General features: G+C 38.2%; 2 protein-coding genes across 3 annotated transcripts in view; one reads left to right on the plus strand and one right to left on the minus strand.

The window, feature by feature from the left end:
• Positions 1-24: 24 nt before the first annotated feature.
• Positions 25-10,947, plus strand: LOC145991434 (lipopolysaccharide-induced tumor necrosis factor-alpha factor homolog). Its single transcript, XM_083127437.1, has 4 exons — positions 25-127; positions 2,522-2,630; positions 4,649-4,802; positions 10,782-10,947. The coding sequence occupies exons 2-4, from the start codon at positions 2,588-2,590 to the stop codon at positions 10,882-10,884; spliced, it is 300 nt and encodes a 99-aa protein (XP_082983563.1). The 5' UTR covers positions 25-127; positions 2,522-2,587; the 3' UTR covers positions 10,885-10,947.
• A 4,039-nt stretch (positions 10,948-14,986) lies between these two features.
• The window catches only part of LOC145991435 (lipopolysaccharide-induced tumor necrosis factor-alpha factor homolog), a 33,374-nt gene continuing 27,068 nt past the window's right edge, over positions 14,987-21,292 (minus strand). The window contains exons 3-4 of one of the 2 annotated variants that reach the window (XM_083127438.1): positions 18,386-18,530; positions 14,987-15,690 (exon numbers count right to left, since the gene is read on the minus strand). In XM_083127438.1, the coding sequence (XP_082983564.1) occupies positions 15,588-15,690; positions 18,386-18,530 (248 nt within the window). In that variant the 3' untranslated portion in view covers positions 14,987-15,587. The remainder of the gene's footprint in view (positions 15,691-18,385; positions 18,531-21,292) is intronic. The other variant, XM_083127439.1, reaches the window with a different exon arrangement.

The following is a 21,292-nucleotide window of genomic DNA, read 5'->3' on the forward strand; positions in this document are numbered from 1 at the left end:
TGCTCATGTATCCCAGTAACATGTGGTTATTGTTGGTTAGCGGTGCGCTAGTTGCGTGGTTGGACTGTATAATATGTAAAAATTTAGACAAGAGTTCCACAATAGCAGTTAGAAGCTTTTTTCACATGTAAGTCGTTCGTACGAAGAGCCTAGCCTCCTCGGTGCCCTAACTTGTTTCGATCTCGTCAAATGAAGGCCCCGTGTTCCAATCCCTATGCACATTCTTTGCGAGTTTTCATTTATCAACGTGATCTAATCTTCATCGTGATGATTAGACCTCGGATTTCTAGGTTCTAAAAATGTACTTTAGGTTCCTAAAATAGGTTCTAAAAATCCTAAAATAGGTCCAAAAAATAGGTTCTAATAATTATAAAATAGGTTCTAAAAATCCAAAAATAGGTTCTAAAAATATTAAATTATACTTGAAAAATCCTGGAGTAGGTTCCAAAAAATCTTAAAATTGTTCAAGACCCTCAAAAATACTAATTAGGTACAATTGTTAAAAACAAAATTTAAAAGGAACCGTGAGAAATTTTAATAGATATATAACCATCAAAAATATTAATTTTGTAACCAAATTTTCAATTCTATTCATCATTTTCAAAATTATCCACTAATTATTGTAATACTAATACTTGTACTGTTAGCAAAGTTACTTATCGATATGAACAATTAATTATGTATAATTTCCTGCACAATACATAACAATATTTTTCACATTATCCTCAGACAAAACCCTACATTCTACATGCTGAAAATGATCTTTAAACAGATGCTTAGTCAATGGTGCAAATTTGAATGCTAGAAAACACCAAACGTAAGCGGATCAGAAGTTTGCACTTTGGACTGTGCAGGCAACAGTGGCGCCAGAAATTTTGTTTTGTTTAAAACTTCAAAAAACATTATGGACTTGCAGAGAGGGAAATCAGTATGTTTCAAACAAGTTAGTCATTGAAATTTTTCATTACCAAACAGAACAAATGTGATGTAAAAATAATATAAAATATAAATATATAAAACACCTATAAAAAGGTTTGATTTAGCACAAAAACCTAAAATAGGTTATTTTAATTTTAGTCACTATAAAACTTCATTAATAACTTTTTATTTCTCATTTACCTACAATGGAAAAAGAAGGTTAAAAACCTAAAATTCCAGGTCCATTGATGATTAACCATAAGTGGCGTAAAGTGATGTGATATATGACAAATACAATTTGAAGATCAAAGGCTCGTCAATACAACTATAGATGTCAGTCTCTCATGCATACTAGTGTACAAGCTTATCAAAAAGTAAACTACTATGTTGAAACACATCAATGATAGGAGAAAATAGACCTTGGTACCAGTTTCATAGATCGGAGACACATTAAAGTCGGATATTTTGTGTATCGCATGGTTCGTACTTACCAATTGTGTATTGCGGAACATAGTTCAAGGTGCCATTATGCTTTTTACAAGAAAACAAACACTTTTCTACTAAAATAACGCATTTTTCTAAGTGCTACCGAACGCACGTAACGGTGCGATATCGCTTGCTTTGCGAATGATATCGCTTCTTTTGTTTTCGAATAACAGTGTTCCCAACCTTCTTCACCGAAAAATTCCTACTATCGTGTTCGTCACGTGTGCAAATTGTACATTATGCACGGGTAGCTGACGGATAGCCCCACGAACCATTCCGATAAGGTTAGGTTAGGTTAGGCAAGCATAGTTAAAAAAAAAAAAATGTTGGAAACACTGACAGGGGGTTACGTCATCCAACGTATGGAGCATCCGGTTCACGTAGGAAAGCAATGGCAATTGTGCGTCGGTGAGATATTTCTATTGAAAAATACATGATTTCCTGGTCAAATAGATTCCACGATGAAAGAAAATACCTCGACTAACGTTGGAAACCATAGAAAAACCTTAAAGCGAATGAGAAATCCACTAGAAAAGTAGGAAATTGACGTTAAAAAGTGGACTATAATGATAGAAATATACAGTAAAGCACGTCGAAAATATTCGTTAAAATAGAAGTAAATAGGCACTGGAACAATAACTACACTAAAATAGAATGTAATTACTTTGAAGCCGATAAATGAAACACTAGAAGATCGAGAAATATGTATTGTGGAATTTAAATAGGCAATGGACTTGAATGCACAGTAAGGCTATTCGGGACTGGACCTACAGTTTAAAGTGGGGTCGAATTAGGCATGGAAGAAAGGAAGGAAGTACGTGTATAGTTCTGGACACATTTAAGAAAGTTGCTCCTTATCACATTTCACCTATTAAACCATGTGCGTATCCAGAGGAGGGCAAGGGGGATGCTTCACCGTAGAAAACGAGCGGTGAAAAATTTCATTTGTTCATTTTGCATTTTTAAGCTTGAAAGTGTTAATATCTTTTCAAGTAATTGAAAATAACGCATGCCATGATTTCGAAGTATATGCATTTTGCACCTCTCGAAAAATGTTTTGTTTTTGGGGGGAAAAAGTCTGGGATACGCCCACATATTGAAGTATCTTTTGTTCCAGGAGATAAAGACCTTCCCCCACTGGACAATGGCTGCAGTGAAAACATGAATCGAAACGCTTCCAGTCATGCTGGAAAGACGTTACTGCCCATATGCTATGGACACAGCAGGTAAGTGATTTCATGTGTGAAATGGCGTAGCATAAAATTATCAGAAATTCAAACTAACAGAGTGTCAACAGTGAGAAAATACTTATGGCACGAAAAGTATTAGGAGACAAAGGGGCCGACCCCCGTGGCGGAATGGTTAGCACAGCCCGCTACGACGGAAGGGGTCCCGGGTTCGAATCCCTGTATGGGCATGGGTGTTCTTTCTGCCTTTTGCCGTACAAAATAATTCCCATGAATGCCTTGATTTCCAGTACAGTATAAGATATTATTGATCTTAATTAGGGACCCTGATATTTCGCAAATGCGATAACACAGAATAATATAATAATTACCACATTTTCATCAATTCGAATCGAGAAATGACGCAGATTTGGCATAAAATGCGAATTGTGGTATTTTCGCGAATTTAAACATATTCTGCGCTTAAACTAAAAATACGACAAAGATCCATAATTCTTGGGTTTTAGGCTTTAAAGAAATAAAATGAACCATATTCACGCATGTAGTATAACGCGCACGTTTTCCAAAATTTTATGCAAAAGAAAAGTATGGTGCGTGTTATACATGACATAAATCCAACAAATACATGATAGGGATGGACGATATCGGGAATTTGATATCGCGGTATATTGTCAAGAAAATATCGTATCGTGATATCGACGATATATCGTCCCCACGATATATATCACTGACACGATACATATCGTCAAAATATTGTTCATTTCGTCTTGTCAATATTTTTTTCAATATCGCGATATACCGTCTGAACGATATATTGCCTAACACTATATATGAACGCACATGCAAATGGACGTTTCCCATGATTTCTCGCATTTTGTGGGAACGTTTTGTATTACCGATAAAAGTGGCGCTTCTCTGGCGGGGATCGAGTGCGCACCTGCCGTCAGGCGGGAGACACAACATCGGCATTGGTCGCGCGAGAAATAGTTTATTTATTTGAGAAATCCTGAATACAGAGAGAATCCATTTTATATCAGGATATCAACAGCGAGAAAAATAGAAATTAACAAATGAGAAGGACGCACACATATATAACAAGAATAATAATAATAAAAAAATAAGAAATAAACAATAATAAAACAATAACAAGGGTATAACAAATATTAATTTCTCTTCAGCTGCTTGATGCACGCATTTCTGAAAGCCTGCTTAGATAGATGGAAGCCTGGAGGATCAATTAGTGTATTGTACCTTGTTTGTAGCCTATATAGAAATGACCTTTGTTCTAGGGATAGCCTTGAAGTTTTTGTATAAAAGAAGTTGTTGCATTTGCTGTTGGTACGTGGGATCCGGATGTGAAGATGTGGCAAGAGTTCGTTAGTGAAAAGTTGTCCATTCATGATTTTGAAAAGAAATGTTAGATCTGAAACTTGACGGCAAAGGGAAGGATCGTGAATTTGAAGAGTGCACAGAATTTCATGTTTGGAAAAGTTTGCAAGGGCTGGGCATCTATGTTTGACTATTCTGATAAAGAAATTTACCACTTTGTTTGTTCTCTTGTCACGAGCCGGACGTAACACTCTTTATATTGCTATCACAGGCCATTGACCAAATACAGGAACCATATTCAAGAATAGGTACGACGCACGATGTAAAGTAGGTTTTGAGGGCAGAAACATATGTGATATCTGTAAATCTGTAAATTAGCCAGGTTTTCATGGCTCTCGAAGTTATGTAATCTATGTGGTGGCTGAAAGTGCGTTTGCTGTTGAAAATGACTCCAAGATCTTTGTGGAAAATAACTTCCTCAAATATTGTTTCCAACGTATGAAACTGTTACGAACAGGCGTAGCCCATGTGACCTACAATTTACATTAAAATTAAAAGCACAATGAAGGCATAATTTTAGGCATATTTGGCATAACAGTGTGCTAAAATAAAAATTCGAATTTTGGAAAAATACCTAAAATTTAAGGAATAAAAAAGCTTTGTAGGAAAATAACACCGAAAAATCGAGACCCCCCTAATCATACTACAAGAATTGTTTGTTCTTTTAGGTTGTAACATTTGCCAAAATGAAAGGACCCCGGATCTAGGTCCTTTCCCCCAGGTGGTGCAGTGCCCCAACTGTTGCTGCTTCGTGACGACCTACACTGTGGTGTCGCCATCTTTCATCACACACGGTCTCTGTTTGCTCTGCTGCTTGATGGGGTGAGTTCCACTATTTTTTTTTACTGTCTTTGGGAAAAGCACGTTAGACAGGAAACCCATCGGCACGGCACGTCACAGACGAGTATTTGTAAAATGAATTGAAGGAAATCAAACAGAAAGTAGCCTATAACTATAAGTGCTCGATTCAGTTCGTACACCCAACGCCAAAAGAAATAGTAGGTGAATTGTTTATCACCATTTTCATTCAGTCTGTTTTCAACAATGATGATTGAAAAATACAAGGCGCGGGTCTCCATGGCGCTTGAAATTTCAAATTCAGTTATATATATATACACTGATGATGCTATGAAATTAGCGAAAATTTTGAATTTTTCTACTGTCCGGTGAGTGTTTCCTTTTACCTTCTTTGATATATATATATATATATATATATATATATATATATATATATATATATATATATACACACGTATATAGGGGAGACCGGGTATTGCCGAACACTTAAGCTTTGAAGTTGAATTAGTTACTTATTTGGAAGCTTTTTTTTAACTTCATGGATTCTAAAGAAACCTTAATACGTCCTCTGCCAAATTAAGACAGGAACAGTGCTAAAAAAAACTATTTGCTGTACACAAAAACTATGAAAAAGACACATCTACTACCATGTGCGCCATTGTCCTGAATTTTGGGGTAATGCCGAACATTGTGTTCGTCATTACCCCTTATGAAATACTGTGATAAAGACAAATGGCTTTCGATGTCTTCCTTGGGATCCTCATCTGAAATTAAAAATGTTGCTGCAGTTAGAAATTTCGTCTTGCAATAAGTTTCAGTCAAGAAAACACTATAAAAACGTAATTCAATAAAATATAGCAAGGAATTCCCAAAGTGTCGACTTGGAGATTCGATCTGGAGACCTCAGAACACATAAATCAAGAGTTCAAGTCTAATATAGACGCAAGATGCCATGATTCTGATTTATTTGTTGCGGTTGTTCAAAACAAAATGATAAAAATATAAACTAACTGGCTAGGGTAATGCCGAACATCTGTTCGCCATTACACCTTTCTGCGCCATCTTGTTGGCATTATCACCATGAGCACTGTATTTCATTTACAAACCTAGCAGTGCGATTAAAATTGTCAAAATAGATGTACAGTCTACAACAGTAAGCGACAATAAGAAATAATATACCATTCTGCACTTACCTCGACGTAAACACATTGTTTATATTGCAAGAAAAGTGGACGAAAACAGTTTTTGCCCTCTAGCTTCTACGTCTCACAGAACAATGGAGACTCAAGCAGCTTAACACATTATCCGTGACAGGTGCTAGGTGGCAACACCAATTGGATCACTTTTAACAAGGAATAAAAGCTGAAAACCTTGTGTTCGCCATTACCCAAGTGTTTGCGAATCCGCCGGTCTCCCCTATATATATACAGGGTGTCTCAAAAGTAATAGCGCAAACTGACACAGGTGAAAGTACACGATAATAGAAGCAAAAAAGTCTCAGTAAACATGGGTCTGCAAACGAGCCGTTTTCGAGATAATCGCGAATGTGTGATCGCCACTGACTTCATTATTTGTAAACGTCATCCTATATATTTGCCATAACTATTACCGTGTACTTTCACCTGTGTCAGTTTGAGCTATTACTTATGAGACACTCTGTATAAAAGTAAAGTAAAGTGTTCCCCTGTGCATAGCACCAGGTCATGAAGGCGTATAGGGGGTGTGGGGGTAATGCCCCACACTTTCTTGATCCGGTCGTGAGTGGGGAGATGTGATCAGCATCACGCCCCTGACCGCCTTTAGCCCCCAGGGTTTCCCCCAGGTACCTATGTTATTCGACGCTGGGTGGGCGCCGGGACAGCTTCCATATATATATATATATTGAATTAATTATCAATTAATGACTTGGGGATTATGCAATGCGAGATGATTTGCCTATCTGTCAAGGAGAAGAAAGAAGAGGTATGACAGAACAAGTTTCTCTCCACACTTACCTACATCCGCCCGTGTTGTTAATCCATGTCCATGTAAAGTCCTTGGTTCGAGGTGCAACTTACTGAGGCGTTTCGCACATTAAGTTATACGCGCCTCGAAATTTCACGATCCCGCGCTCACTGTATTCGACGATTTCTTATTACCAACTAAGAGTGAGTTTTACCTTGCAGGATGTTTTATACTCCCTTCCACAGCCTTTGTTCTTACCTCTCAACGAGAGGCCAAAGCCTCTATCCTCCAAGGAAAATCCCCAGAGGAAGTTAAGCCAGGATTACATACCCAGCGGTATGCAGTTTAAAAAAAATGAAGCTATTCTCCGTGGTATGCGGCATTGTCAGTGACTTGTCGGCTCGTTGGTTAGAAGTGGAGCGATGAAAAAGTGGAACTTTTACAGATTCTGCTCTGATATATATGCTTCTTTAGGAAGGCCACTCTGTTGCAAGAATTAATTACTTTAAATCCAATCTTGTATTACTTATTAAATTTAATGTTTTAACATTTCATAGCTTACCTTAGTTTGACTAGTATCACGCCGACGGCGTGACTCGAACCCGGGACCCCCGGCGTCATAACTCGATAGACTATTCTTTTCGCCAAGGGGTCCGACTGAAGAGCTGGAAGTAGCTTCTTACAACCATATTACACCGGCTACCTTGAGTGGATCTGTAAACTCCGCTGACAAGGGAATCGACAGGAAATCAGTTGAAACAACGTAACGTCAGCCTTATGCAAGAAGCACGGTTAACGACAGGACCGAACTCGCCCAACGGCATTAACGGTCGAAAATTTGAATCCGCCTTAAATAGATCGCGAGAACATATCTAGCCCAGTTGTAATCAGAAAGTTATCGAGTGAACAGTTCTTGCCTCCAATTTATAGTCTGATTACACCACCCTGCATTTTTGAAAAAAAAAATCGGATGATTTGAAATCAATAGGTGATTCTGGAAGTATTTTGAATGCTGATAACGAATATGACATAAATTTCTTCCCATCAGGATTTCTCCCTAGATCAGGATTTTTCTTCACGTCATTAAGTTAATCAACCCTGTTACTCGCCCCCCCCCCCCCACACACTTTACGTCCGCACTCTAGGTTCGGTGCACTTCGTACTCGGCTCAGATTTGTCTAGGGGTATCTTTCTTTGTACGACAATGCACGTGGGTTGCTACAAGTCAACATAATTATATAATTAACTACAAGGGACAACTGAAACCTTTGCGAAACCTTATTGCTATAGGGGAATAAATTACCTTGTCCAGCATGTGTGAAATTAAAAACGGAAATTTTGGATATTTTCTATAGTTTAATTAACGTAAAATTTGAAGTATATACAAGTCGTATCCGAACGTTCATTTCTCTAATTATCGGGCCAAAACTCTAATTTTGATGTTGGAATCTCTATTGTTTGTACCTGGATGCTTTACATTGCATGAATTACATCGGGAGTACGCTTGTCACAAGGTAGACTCGCGTTACTCCAAGAAACGTCTTAACAGGCGCTAGGCCGCCCGACGTGTACATTTCTCAACCTCCACGGTGACAAGGCACTAGGCTGCCCGGCGCACCGTAATTACTTTCAAAATAACATCCAGTACAAACTACCTTTTTACCTGTAAACTGGACACCAAGGCACTCACTAGCTTGCCCGGCAATCCAATCTCTTACAGCATCCGTTTTGGGAGACCTGTCCTCCGGTCCTAGCTAACCGAAGCAAAAACAGCCTCTCCCTTCCAAGTCTCAGTTCCAACAGCCGACCTCCCCCACTCTCATCTGGGAGTTTATATACGTTTTGTTGGCGTCTGTTGCCAACGGCCCTTCTTTCAAAATTTTTAAGCCCGCCTTTCTTTTGAACGTTCGAAACACGAAACAAAAACAGAGAGCTACATGGTATTTATACATGGAATAATACGAACCTAAAAATGCATAATAAATTGATTTACACTAATCACACATATATATGATTATACACTTGATTACCCAATTAATTAACATATTAATAAATATTTCAATAAGGAAAAGAAACACTGTTGCCCTGACACGGGGGCAAGGTAACAACCCACTACGTAATAACATTGAATTTTAGACATTTTATGAACGAAATATTTATGAGGGATTTCAAAAATGGAATTTACGTAATCAAACTTTACAATTTTCATGTCAATGTGTCTTGTGGTGATAGAAGGTGGATTAAATGCTTACTACTGCATGCATTTATATATCAAAATTGGAGGATTTGTATTATAGAAAACCAATATTCTATCATCATCTAAACAGAGCCATCTATTGAGGAAATCATGGAACTACACATTTTATTGTGAAATAAAGGCAGTTAATATATTGCTGTTTTCTGAAAAAACTACACGTGATGGGTAAGAATGGATTTCAGTTTTGGAATCAGCATACTGAAATTATTCAGGGACAACAGACGTCTGTGAGTCATCCAAACCCATGCAGGCCTGTGTTATCGATTGCTGCGAAAAAGAGTTACACCGAAGAGTGGTGCGCTATCAAAGTTTATTTTCAGGGACTGTGCCTCATCATCCAAATCAGCGGAGACTATCTTCACATCTAGATCTACAGCTAAACGAACATCCTTTCTATTATTCTCATGACCCTGCCAGACCAGTCAATCGAAACTTAAATATCGAATGTTAAAGTGTTCTCCTTATTTCTCAGGGGGCAAGTCCTCTTGCATGTAAAAAAGAACCTCTCGTATAAGCGAGTTGATTTAGGCTGGCACAGCCCAAGTTCGATCCCAAAAACCCGTAGGGGTTTTATACGGATTCATGCTTTCTTAGCTCGTATTTAAGAAAAATGCTGGCTCATGAGAATAAGGGGCTGGTACCTGAATTATATATAGTTTTGTCTACCCCTTGTGATGGTTAGGCCTATGTATTGAAATACAAAAGTCAATAAGCACAGGACACCCTTTTCACATTGACAGATTTCTACTACTTGAAACAATGCAGGATGTAGAATAGAAAAAAAATTAAAATAGTGATGATCAATTTGCGTGCTATATCTTTGCCGTTGGCTGTACATGAGTAAGACGTCCTGGATGCCTCCCCGAGAATTAAAACAGGTCTTGCGCGTTTGTCCCGAACCACCTATACCGCGTTTGTTAGAACCTGTCTCCTTTCCCGCGTTAGCGATCGCTCGACAGTTTCGGTGCCAATGAGAAACGAGGAAAAAATCGTCTGCTGGGCAGCGAGGAGCGAATGGGAGCCAGAAGAGAGGCGCTTACGTAGACGCTGTTGCGACGTTGAGTATTTGCCTGGCTTTGACTTTCCCCAGCACGGAGAAAAGCCAGCGAACAGCTAGCGCGAGAACCGGGACAGGTTGTAACAAACGCCGTGTAGACCAGCGTTTCTTAACGGCTGGGCCGCACCCCACTACCGTCTCCTGGCATCAATTATACTAGGCAGTGCGATGTTCATTAGATCCAATAGTTGAAACTACTAAACTTATTTTTCTTTGTTTTTACTATATTTTTAAAGTGCTTCTAACTTCCGATAAATATGTAATTAAATTAAATTAAAGTTCGATAAGGCATGTCACCACCCTTCCACAGCAAACTGTTGAGTAACTGCAAGAAGTTGAAATTCGTTTCAACAATGGAAGACGATAATTTAAATACATCCATTATTTCGACTTTTAATTAGAAAGAGGACTGAATTAATGCTTATTATTAGAAAAAAGTCAGAAAATGTACGTTCTACGTTTAACTAAGTTAAAGAAAAAAATTCTTAGCTATTATTCGAATGCTCTCCCATGTTATTGAAATTTTCTAGCGGGGGAGGGTATTCTATTTCCGGAGGGGATTCCTTCCTTCCGAGCCACCCTCTGAATTCATCACTGAACCCACATATTTCCAACAACATATTTCCCCCTCGCTCCCTTTTTTTTGTGTGCGCACTAATAACGGAGTTGTTCAATGGAACCGGACTTTAGAATCACCCTGTATTAAAAAGAGTGCTTTATCTTGTTCCCGATGTCCTCTTTCCAGATGCGTCACCACATTCTGGTTACCATACTGCCTTCCGTCCTTGAACTCCTGCGACCACTACTGTCCGAACTGCATGACTCACGTTGGCACTTACAAACCTTAGAAGGCAAATCTATGTTGCATCCCAAATTAACGCTCTTGTACTGTCCAGCTGCGGATCAGGTGCCCATCAATTGAAAATAAAGGTATGAAGAAACAAAACAAGACGCTCAAATTTCTTTCTTGATTTACTTTTCAACTCATTGTTGCTTGGTTAAGAATGGCGTGATAACGTTTGGTGCAAATTAGAGTTATTGCTAGGGAAGGACGATATCGGAAATTTGATATCGTGTATATCGTAAAGAAAATATCGTCACAGACGATAGGATACGATATTTTTTCCGCATCGTGATTTTGGCGATATATCGTCTCCACGATATATACCGCCAAATGTAGTGACGACATATCTCCGACACGATATATATCGCTAAAATATCGTGACAATATATCGACAACACGATATATATCGCTAAAATATCGTGACGATATATCGACAACACGATATATATCGCTAAAATATCGTGACAATATATCGATGACACGATATATATCGCTAAAATATCGTGACGTTATATCGCCAACACTAGTTAATGTAGTAGATAGGTAGAGCACTGAAGCTACCTATTTGCCGATCTCTCTGACGAAGTGGTGAGCGTAACGCCCTCCGAAGCATGTCTCAGGTTTCAACCCTGGTCAAGACGTGGATGTATCATTGTGCAGGGAATTATGCAGAATTTTCCATCCGCGGTTGCAAGGATAAATTTTTGAGGCAAAATAGCCATCAAGTGAGAATGTGTGAAAAAATGTAGGTGAGGTGTTGAGTGTCTGTGGATACATAGCTGTCATTGTGTTAGTTCCGTCATTCATTTCATCAATCATTGAAAGCAATGCAGGATATCATGCCAACAAAACTTAAAAGTGGGAGACATCACAAACTGTTATTTCAGAAACTTAACGGCTCCCTGTATAGTGAAGTTCGTTAGTCATAAGAACATCAATATTTGAAATGCAGTTTGTTCATTGCCTATAGGTAGGTAGTTTATGGAATCTGCCTTGTTCTTTTTATGGCTTCCATCCATTCGTTATCCATTGCACTTAGGGAGCTTTCAGACCGAAGCGACAGGAGCCCCTCTCGTATGTAAGGAAGTATTCAACGCGCTTGCGCTATGAACAAACCTAGGCGACACGATGCACGATATTAAGAAAAGGACCCACTCCGAAGAACACGTGCAGCTTGTCGTGTCGCTTCGGTTCGGATTGTTGCATTTCTTATTGATTGTTCGTTTCCGAGAGACACGTATCGCGTTGGTCTGGAAGCTATCTTAAGGAGCGTTCAGGGGGAAGCGATACGATATTTTTACACTGAAGCGACAAGCGACATGGGCTCCTATAGTCTACAAGCCAGTATTCACCGCATATGCGCTAACAACAGTCCGAGGCAACACGACATGATATTCAGGAAAAGGCCTAATCCAAACGATACGCGAGCGACAAGCGATACCTACAGCTTGTTGTGTCGATTAGGTTCGAATCGAAAGGTTTCAAATCAGGTAGCTTTCAGCGGCACGTGACAGGAGACAAGCGACATGCGACACGGAGGTATCGCACCGAAGTGCTAAACGACACAAGCACATTTAGTCCATAGGCAAGCATTCACCGCACATGCAGTACCAACAGACAGAGGCGACACGATATTGAGAAAACGGATCGGTCCGAGCGACATTGTGCAGCTTGTCGGTTCGGAAGGTTACATCCATTACTAAGGGTTGATTTTGAATGACAGTTCTCGTTACCTGTCGCGTGTCGCTTGTTACTTCAGTCTGAAAGCTTTCTAACGGAGGTTTCAGAGACGAGACGGGTAATGTTTCGTCTCGTGAGCAACACTACCAGCCACGTGTTCGATGCTGCAGTTGACTCACTTGGGTGGTATGCTGTGTTCTGCCTTTCTGCAGCATGCTGACGTGTGACCATTGCCTCACTGAAAGCAACTCGGCGATGCATAACACGCAGTTTGGTCACGAGGTAGGATCTGACGTCTAAAATATATAATGAAGTACGTGTTTCTGCTCTGCATGTGAAATGGAGGATGTGGGTGACGTCATAGGTGGATCACCATGCTAGACTATGGAATGTATCCAATGCCAAGCTCACTTCCACGTAATGTATCCTGGACTGTACAGACTAGCGAGGCTCTGGCGTCTGGACTCACAGACAGTATAATCCTCTATGGAACTTGTGTGCCATTCATGTGTGTGCGTGCGATTGTCATTTCATCAATTTCATCTTAATCTCATCCTTCTTCATCTTCACGATTAACTAACAGTGGCAGAAAAGCGAAGTAAAATAAATCAAATCAAATCAAATCACTGTACCACCGTACAGTGGGATGCACAAGTATTGCTCGGCACATAACTATTTTCATTAATTTTTCTTTTGCATCCTACATGTTTCTAAGGAAAAGATTTTGACAAAGTACATATGAACATGGTGACGGACAATTTGCTTAGTAATACTTATGCTTCCCACTGTACAAGGGGTTTATCCAGAATTTTCCATAGGGAGTGCGAGGGTAGATTTACAGCAAAAATCATCATAAATTGGGCCTTTGTGAAAAGTTTTAAGGGCTGTTCAAGAAATGTTTTTATTTTTTTTGGGTATTCGTATTGTGGATAAATCGCTTTCCAGCTCCCATGTTTCAACTTTCAGAAATATCCATATAGTCGTTGACTCGTGTCTTCTTTAGATTCATTACCTTCTTCTGTTGGCGCAGGGAGTGAGGTAACCTTAGTAATATGCTTCATCCCAAGTACCAGGAGTTAATTGAATTTGAGTTTTTAAGCCCACATTATACACAGAAAGGCAAATTGGGGACTGGACCTACACTATGTGCCTCCATTGGGTATCGAACACAATGATTGATTGGTTACAATCCCATGACATTACCACTAAGCCATCGGGGAGACCATACAGGCCACTAGCGTATCAATGGGAAGCATGCCTTTAGAACTTTGATGACGTAGTCTACTAGTTCTGTTATAAATGTGCAACAACCATCTTGTAGTTTTTCGTAAATCGACGGTGCATTTTAATAGAACCGGACGTTTAATACATCTCCACTTTTCTCTAGAGTGAATCCTACAAGTTGCGTGAGAGTACTTCTTTTTTATCCCACGGATGAAGACCTCTCGCATCAGACACGTTGTAGGCTAACATTTGAGGGTTTTATATCCAAGGCTGGAATGGTTTACATAGATATCAAGGAGACCTCCCCTCTGGTGTAGTGGTAACTTCGTCGCCTTGTAATCAAAGGGTCCTGGGTTTGATACCCGCTGTAGGAACATTGTACAGTGGTTCAGATCCCACTTTAAACTGTAACTCCAGTCCCGATTAGCCTATCTGTGTGTAAAGTGAACTTTAGACAATTCAAACATACATGGATATCAACTGGATGATTTGTTGTCCTGCCCAACCCTCTTGACTAAACAAGTATCAGCAGAATTTCATTACATCAAATCTCGTAAGATGAAAATGTGTCTGGTGCGTGGCACACCCAGCTTGAAAACAATACTGTCGCCATAAGCCCTCTTAACTGAGGATCACCAATAACTATAGCCTTAGTCTGGACATATTTGAAAATGTCAGCAGACTTTGGGCTCTCGCAACGTAGGAAAAATCGATTCTCAACTGCCATGTTGAAATGCTTTGACCAATTTCACTCAAATGCCATACCAGATCAGTCATCCTATGTGTCGTAAATTTACGTGAGTTAGTGTAATCAAATGGTGTCTTTGCTTCACTTCATTCCTTGTCTCTCCAAAACCACATACTTAATTGCAAAGAGTGTTTATTAAAAGATCAAGTAACGGACAACTCACTAATTTTGTGACAGCGATAAATACAGCAAATTTAGAGATTTTGAGCTGAAACTGCCATGGCAGAAAGGTATATTGGAGAACATGTTTATCACCGCATTTGAACGACATAGGTCAAATCATTTCAAGATGGCGGACTTTAAATAAGACGTAATACAACTTTTGCGCTGTTAATGTGCAGGAGATATTATAATATTTAGACCACATATGAGCACAGATAAACACGGTCCTTGGATGAAGTATGCTCGAGAGATAATCAATACAAATTATTTGAAAATTGCATTTGTATTTCTACTATTTATGTATCATTACATTGTAAATACTATTTCACAGAATTTATTCGAATGCATAATTCAAATATAGTATAAATACGTACATATTTCAGTCTTTGTACACACACATACATACGCACTTGAAAATCAACACTTCTGTCCATTTCAGAAATTACATAACTGCTCTTAAATGTAGGGTAAAGGTTGGTATTATCGTGACATAGGTAATATCGATAGTTTTGTATTGACGTATCCTGATCAACACGTGTGTTTCTGCGTAGCGCCATTTTGCTCACTTACTGGCAGGACCTTTAAGAAACACACACGAACGACAGGCAGTTTCTCGCACGCGAGGTCATTTCATGATACGTCAATACAAAACTGTCACGATAATATGTACCAACCTTTACCCTACATTAATGAAGATCTATAACCAAACTTGTCACACGTTGGTAAGGATCACGACGTGCTGTTGGAATGTTGGACTTCTTCTGAGCTCGTTCCTTCCTTGTTGAAAACCAATGAATGTAGTTCGGTAACGCAGTTGTCTCGTTTCGCTTAGCGAACATCAACGTGCATAAAGCACGAAGCAGTCTTTCAGCCATCGCATCATGGCCATTCTGTTACGCATTGTAAGAACCAAGGTACGCTTGGCAGTTTGGACAGTAGTGATTTGCGGTCATGCAACTGTCTGTGCAGTAGGGGATGCAACAGCAGCACCAACACCTGCAAGATACAATAATAATAATAATTAAAATTTGTTCAAAATATTGACCAATGGTCTTGTGTAAATATTCTTCTCCAATATGTGCATCAATTTATCAAGAAATTTGCTTTAGAATATTCAAGAAATACATCAAAATATTAAAAGAGATATTATGTAATCACTACGGCTACGATTTTTTTGACTTAAAAATCACCAAAATATGCAAAATATAATATGCCCTTATAACTGGACTGTTTCAAAAACCAATATCTAAATGCTGAGATATTTTCACATACGTACTATTTATAATCCACTTTATGGGCACTGAGTTGCAATGCACAATGAATACTTTCTGTAAATTTTCAATTAAAAATGAAAAAAGATTTTGCTGCAGTCCAAAGGAGAAAAAAACGAACTCTTACAGGCGAGTAAGGACTAATCCACTTCGAAAATGACTGCATATATCTTGAAAATGTAAAAATATGCTGAATATGACCGGAAATCCATCAAAATATGCCTATCACGCAGAAATGGGCAAATATGCCAAAATATGCCCTTAAAAATCACCTTAATTAAATTAGTTTCTTCATAATATGAATTTCTACATATTTAGGGAACACATCACCCTTACCAAAAAAATATGCTAAGTCATAAAAATCCTAGCCCTAGTAATCACAAAATGCATTTTTTCGTGTCAAAATTGGTGCAAAATGAAAATAAAGTTTGAATTTTGCATAATGTCCAGGATAATTTACTCTGCGAAAGTGTCGAATGGCATTTTTCCGGACTCTGTGAAAGACCAATATTATAGATGGTATCGGCTGGTATGGGTAGGTGGATTCTACCGATACTTTCCGATACCTATAGAACTGGTACCGGCTCAGCCCTAGAAATAAATGTTCCGCAAAATGCTAACCTATAGGAAATTTTCTGTAGAAAACAGTGGCGAAAAGTCTTATCTCTCTACGAGTGATTGATTGTGTTTATTTTGCTTCACCTCCTCTTCTAATGTCAGCAAGTTTGTTATTCTCACATTCACATCCATTTCGTACTTTCTACTTATTTTTCCCAGAAATTATGAAAATAACCGAAAATAATTTCCCTGTGCGGAATTCTAGTCGAACTTTGAAGGAATTTTTATCGCACAAGATCACTTTTTAATATGGTATAATGCCGGCCCCGTGGCGGAGTGGTTAGTACATCGCGCTATAACGCTAGGTGTCCCGGGTTCGAATCCTGGCCTGAACATGGATATTTGTGAGTTTGTCTTCATCAATATAATCATAACATCACTCATCCCCATCTTTGCAAATTAGCCAAAAGTGGTACAAAAAGCGAAGTAAAATAAAGCAAATCAAACCAAAATATGGTATAATGGTATAAATACAACACATATCACTACTTAAAAATTTCTATTGAAGTCCTGGCTTTAAAATTTGATATGCAGTAAACATGTTACGATAAAAACATGCGGAATGCCACTCACAAAAAACACCAATGCCCAGGCCGGAATTTGATCCCCTGCATCGTAGCACTCTGTGCTAACCATTCCGACAAGGAGGTCGGCTTGCCCCTCTACGAGTTGGCTTAATTGTTTAAGGAATAACTTTAGACTGGTACACCTTTTTTGCCCAAGTTGAAAAGTATTAAACTATAAGTAAAGTAAGTTACAGTTCGATATAAAAAAAGTGCGACTTATGGGAAGAAAATTAGTCTCTGAGGTTTAATATTCACCATAATCATGGTGCTTATATCATAACAAAGGTAATTTTCTTCATTATAATTTACTAATTTACCTTAGAAAAAAGTTTCATTTATGGGATATGAAGGAAGATATAAGCCAAAATGGTTATTCATATTCCATATATCTAGGCATGTATGGCAGTCATATTGGAAAATCCGCCATATTGGTGATATTGTATAGTGGTAGACTTTGCACCATTGTTTTCTCCAGAAAACGTACCGTTGAAATAAATTGCTTTACAATTACTTGTAGGTGAAACTCTAAAATGACTAAGCAATTTGAATTTTAATCAACGTAAACAACGATTTTGAACATTGCACAACATACACGTTAAGGAGCATGTACTCCTACAAAGTGTTGCAAACTTTCCATAAGTTCAAGATATGGCGAAAGTAAACAAATGGGTGAGCCAATGACGGTGCCGGAATCCAAATTATATATATAAAAATATCAAAAATCGGAAATGGTGTGCTTTACGTGAAAAATTAAATATAACCAAAATTATGGAGGATACATTTTTACACAAGAAATATTCACCAAACTGGAAGACCGGAATTACAAAATTTGTTTTTGAATCCACATTATGCAGAAATGGGGAGTGGACCTACAGATTAACGTCGTATCCGAACCACTGCTCATGGTGCCTCCACCGGGAATCGAATCCAGGACACATGGATTACAAAACTTTGGCGTTACTGCTACGCCATCGAGGTTGGAGGGTCATCATATCTACTCGCGATCCATTAATTTGTGCAAAAACATTTGTGTATAAAATAATGAATGTGTGTATTTGAGAATATTGAATTTGTATGAAAACATTTTCCTTGTAGAACAAGAATAGACACACACACTCCACACTACATATGCATGTGTATGCTTCCCGGTTTTTTTCCTCCAGCAATGTTACTGCATGGAGAGGTTCTGGCACAATTCTGCACTTATCTACAAGATTTGTTTATTATTTTACTTACCCAAGAAGGCACATAAGTAAGGCCATCAAATGTGTCTTGGTTCCAGCCTCGTGGCGTACATCTGTCGTCATCTGATTGTGACACGAAGGACACACCATCGTCGATGGGCTTGGTCCCAGAGCGACGATAGATGTCACGACAGTCGCTAAAATGTTGAAAAAACAAGGTAAATAAGATATAGCACTATAATACATTTCCATTTAATTAACTATTGTATTTGAAAATGACCCTTTTGAAAGAAGAGCGACAATGTTTCACACAATACTAAGATAGGGAGATTTTCTGCAATTTGATGCTAATCGCGAAGATAGGAATGAATGATGATTAATGAAAATGATGAAGGGACACTAACAAAGGAATATGTCAGAATACTAAGATAGGGAGATTTTCTGCAATTTGATGCTAATCTCGACGATAGGAATGAATTGAATGATGATTAGTGAAAATGATGAAGGGATGCTAACAAAGGAATACCCGCGACTATAATAGGTCCTCTTTCAAAACTTGTCACCTGCTCGGCTTAGGACATCAGCTCAGCATGAGATACCTCAGAGTAGGGTCAAGGTTAATATATAGGAGGACAAGAAACTCCCATAAGTCATGGCGAGCGCGGAGGATATGGAAGTTGCTATACGACATTTCCGTTGGAGACGGAAGTGCCTAGCGCCATCTAACCGCTTGGATGAAAACTAACAGCCCTAAAATGATGGACAATTAATGGGATCTGCCCTGTCAAGCTTGCCATTAGTCCATGACCAGAGGCTAACTCATAAAACGATCGTATAAATTCAAGCGATGTACATTATTAACTATATTTGTATTACATTTTATGTAATACTGCGTTACGTCGTACATATTCAACCACTTGAAACTTTTAATAAAGCTTTTGTAAAGATTTTAGACTTTCATTGAAGATTGTGACGCATTTCACTATTCTCAAAGTTGGTTATTGACTAACCTGTGGTAACGCACAGTGGATCAAGGACTTAGTTTTTGTTGTAAGTACATTTCGATTTAGTGTGTCTATATTTTACTAGGTTCATTGCGGAGAATTTTAAAGCTTCTGTGATTTCCCTTATGCTATTCCTGGAATGTTTAGGAATTCAGTGGTGATTGGTTTTGTGATTAAGCCTTGTGCTGTGAATGATTTGTTTTATGTCTTATGTCGAGCATAGTATAGAATAGACTAGGAATTGGGGTATTCGTGTTTAACGTAGACATCTCATTACAAAACTTTTACATGCGTCGTTGACTGAGTATCGTGTAAGATACTCCTTTACCTTCTGTATTGATTAAATACCATCCTCTAAGAAGTCACAAAGCAGACAGGTTGAGTTTGATCGCTCTAAGCAAAGCTAGAAACTCTACATTTTTATGTGTGTGTGTAATTTAAATTCGTGTAGAATGAAATTGGTAACACTTTCATATAGGTGTGACGGATTTCTTACTTTTTACAGGAGAAAGTACTTACGCAAATAAGTAAGTAGCGTTGTGGAAGTTCGTGAATGTAGTTTTGATCCATTTTAATGCGAATGCATGTTGTTTTCTGCGAAAATCTCTGTCCCACACGCTGTTGCTGCTGCCGCCATTTGCTTTCTGCACGAGAGCACAATGTTCCGTGTGTTAGATGACGTAAACCCCGTAGTCAGTGTTTCAAACCTCGACGTATTTTCACTATAACATGACGTGTCGAGTATTTTTAATTTTTTTTTTAAACTATGCTTGCCTAACCTAACCTAACCTAACCTTACGGAAAATGGTTTGTGGGCTAACGTGAATGGTTTTTGGGGCTAACGTCAATGGTTTGTGGGGCTAACGTGAATGGTTTGTGGGGCTAACTTCAATGGTTTGTGAGGCTAACGTAAATGGTTTGCGAGGTATTAGCATAATTTCAAATCCGGGCACGAAAGTAGGTATTTTTCGGTGAACAAGGTTGTAACACAGCATAAATCGACAAAACACAACACGCGATGAGCCAGTACGCTATCGCCATAATGTGTGTTACAGAATCGAAATAACGAGAAACAGTAAGTACTCGTAAATGTAAAAAACAGACATTATTTTCGTTAGAAATTCATTATTTCACCTAAAGAAATGTTCCGCAATGCAGAATAGTACGTTAGCAATGTAAAAGAGTGCGAAATAAATTATTTATAGGTGTCACACCTATACGAAAGTAGTACCATGAAATTTAAGTTTAATTGGAAAATAAATGTCTTGTATCCTACAAATGAGTTTTGGCTGCATACGTGAATAGTTATTATTTTTAAGGAAAACCTAGACATATTTGCAACATTTTGGAACTAAATTATTTTTAATGTCGGATAGGCAGAAGACAATGTAAAAGGTAAACTTATGACGAATGAAATAAAAAAAAAACACGTGTATGGTCAACGTTAAAAATCTTAGTTCAATATTATAATTATGTGTATGTTCTTCCTCTGTATTTGCATACGATGAATTTTCATTGTAACTCCACAGTTTATTCTGTGATAAATGTATTGCGCTACGGGTAGTTTGTTATTTTAGTGCAAGTGGAAGATATTTCGGCCCTGTTATCTCATTGCATATCACTTAGATTGCAATTAATAAACTCCAATGTAAATAAATCCAGAATCAATTACAATAATTTAGTATTAAGTAAGATTTTTAGTTTTTGAATTGAAATGTTTCTTGCCTTGAATTTTACGAAAACCAAAAAATGACCCAATATCATATATATATTTAGTAAATATATAATAAAATTAGAAGACGCAACAATTTTAAGTATCTATTCCTTTTTTTATATTTATTACATTCCATCCAATGAAAAAAGTCGATTTGCTTTCCAAGTATCGAGCTCAAACATCGATATGCGTATTAATCGATAGTTCCTCACTCAACGTTGTTTTCCCCCGCCAGATTGTT

Source organism: Lepisma saccharinum, chromosome 8 (genome assembly GCF_977018435.1).
Source record: "Lepisma saccharinum chromosome 8, izLepSacc3.1, whole genome shotgun sequence".
Classification (NCBI taxonomy): Eukaryota; Metazoa; Arthropoda; class Insecta; order Zygentoma; family Lepismatidae; genus Lepisma; species Lepisma saccharinum.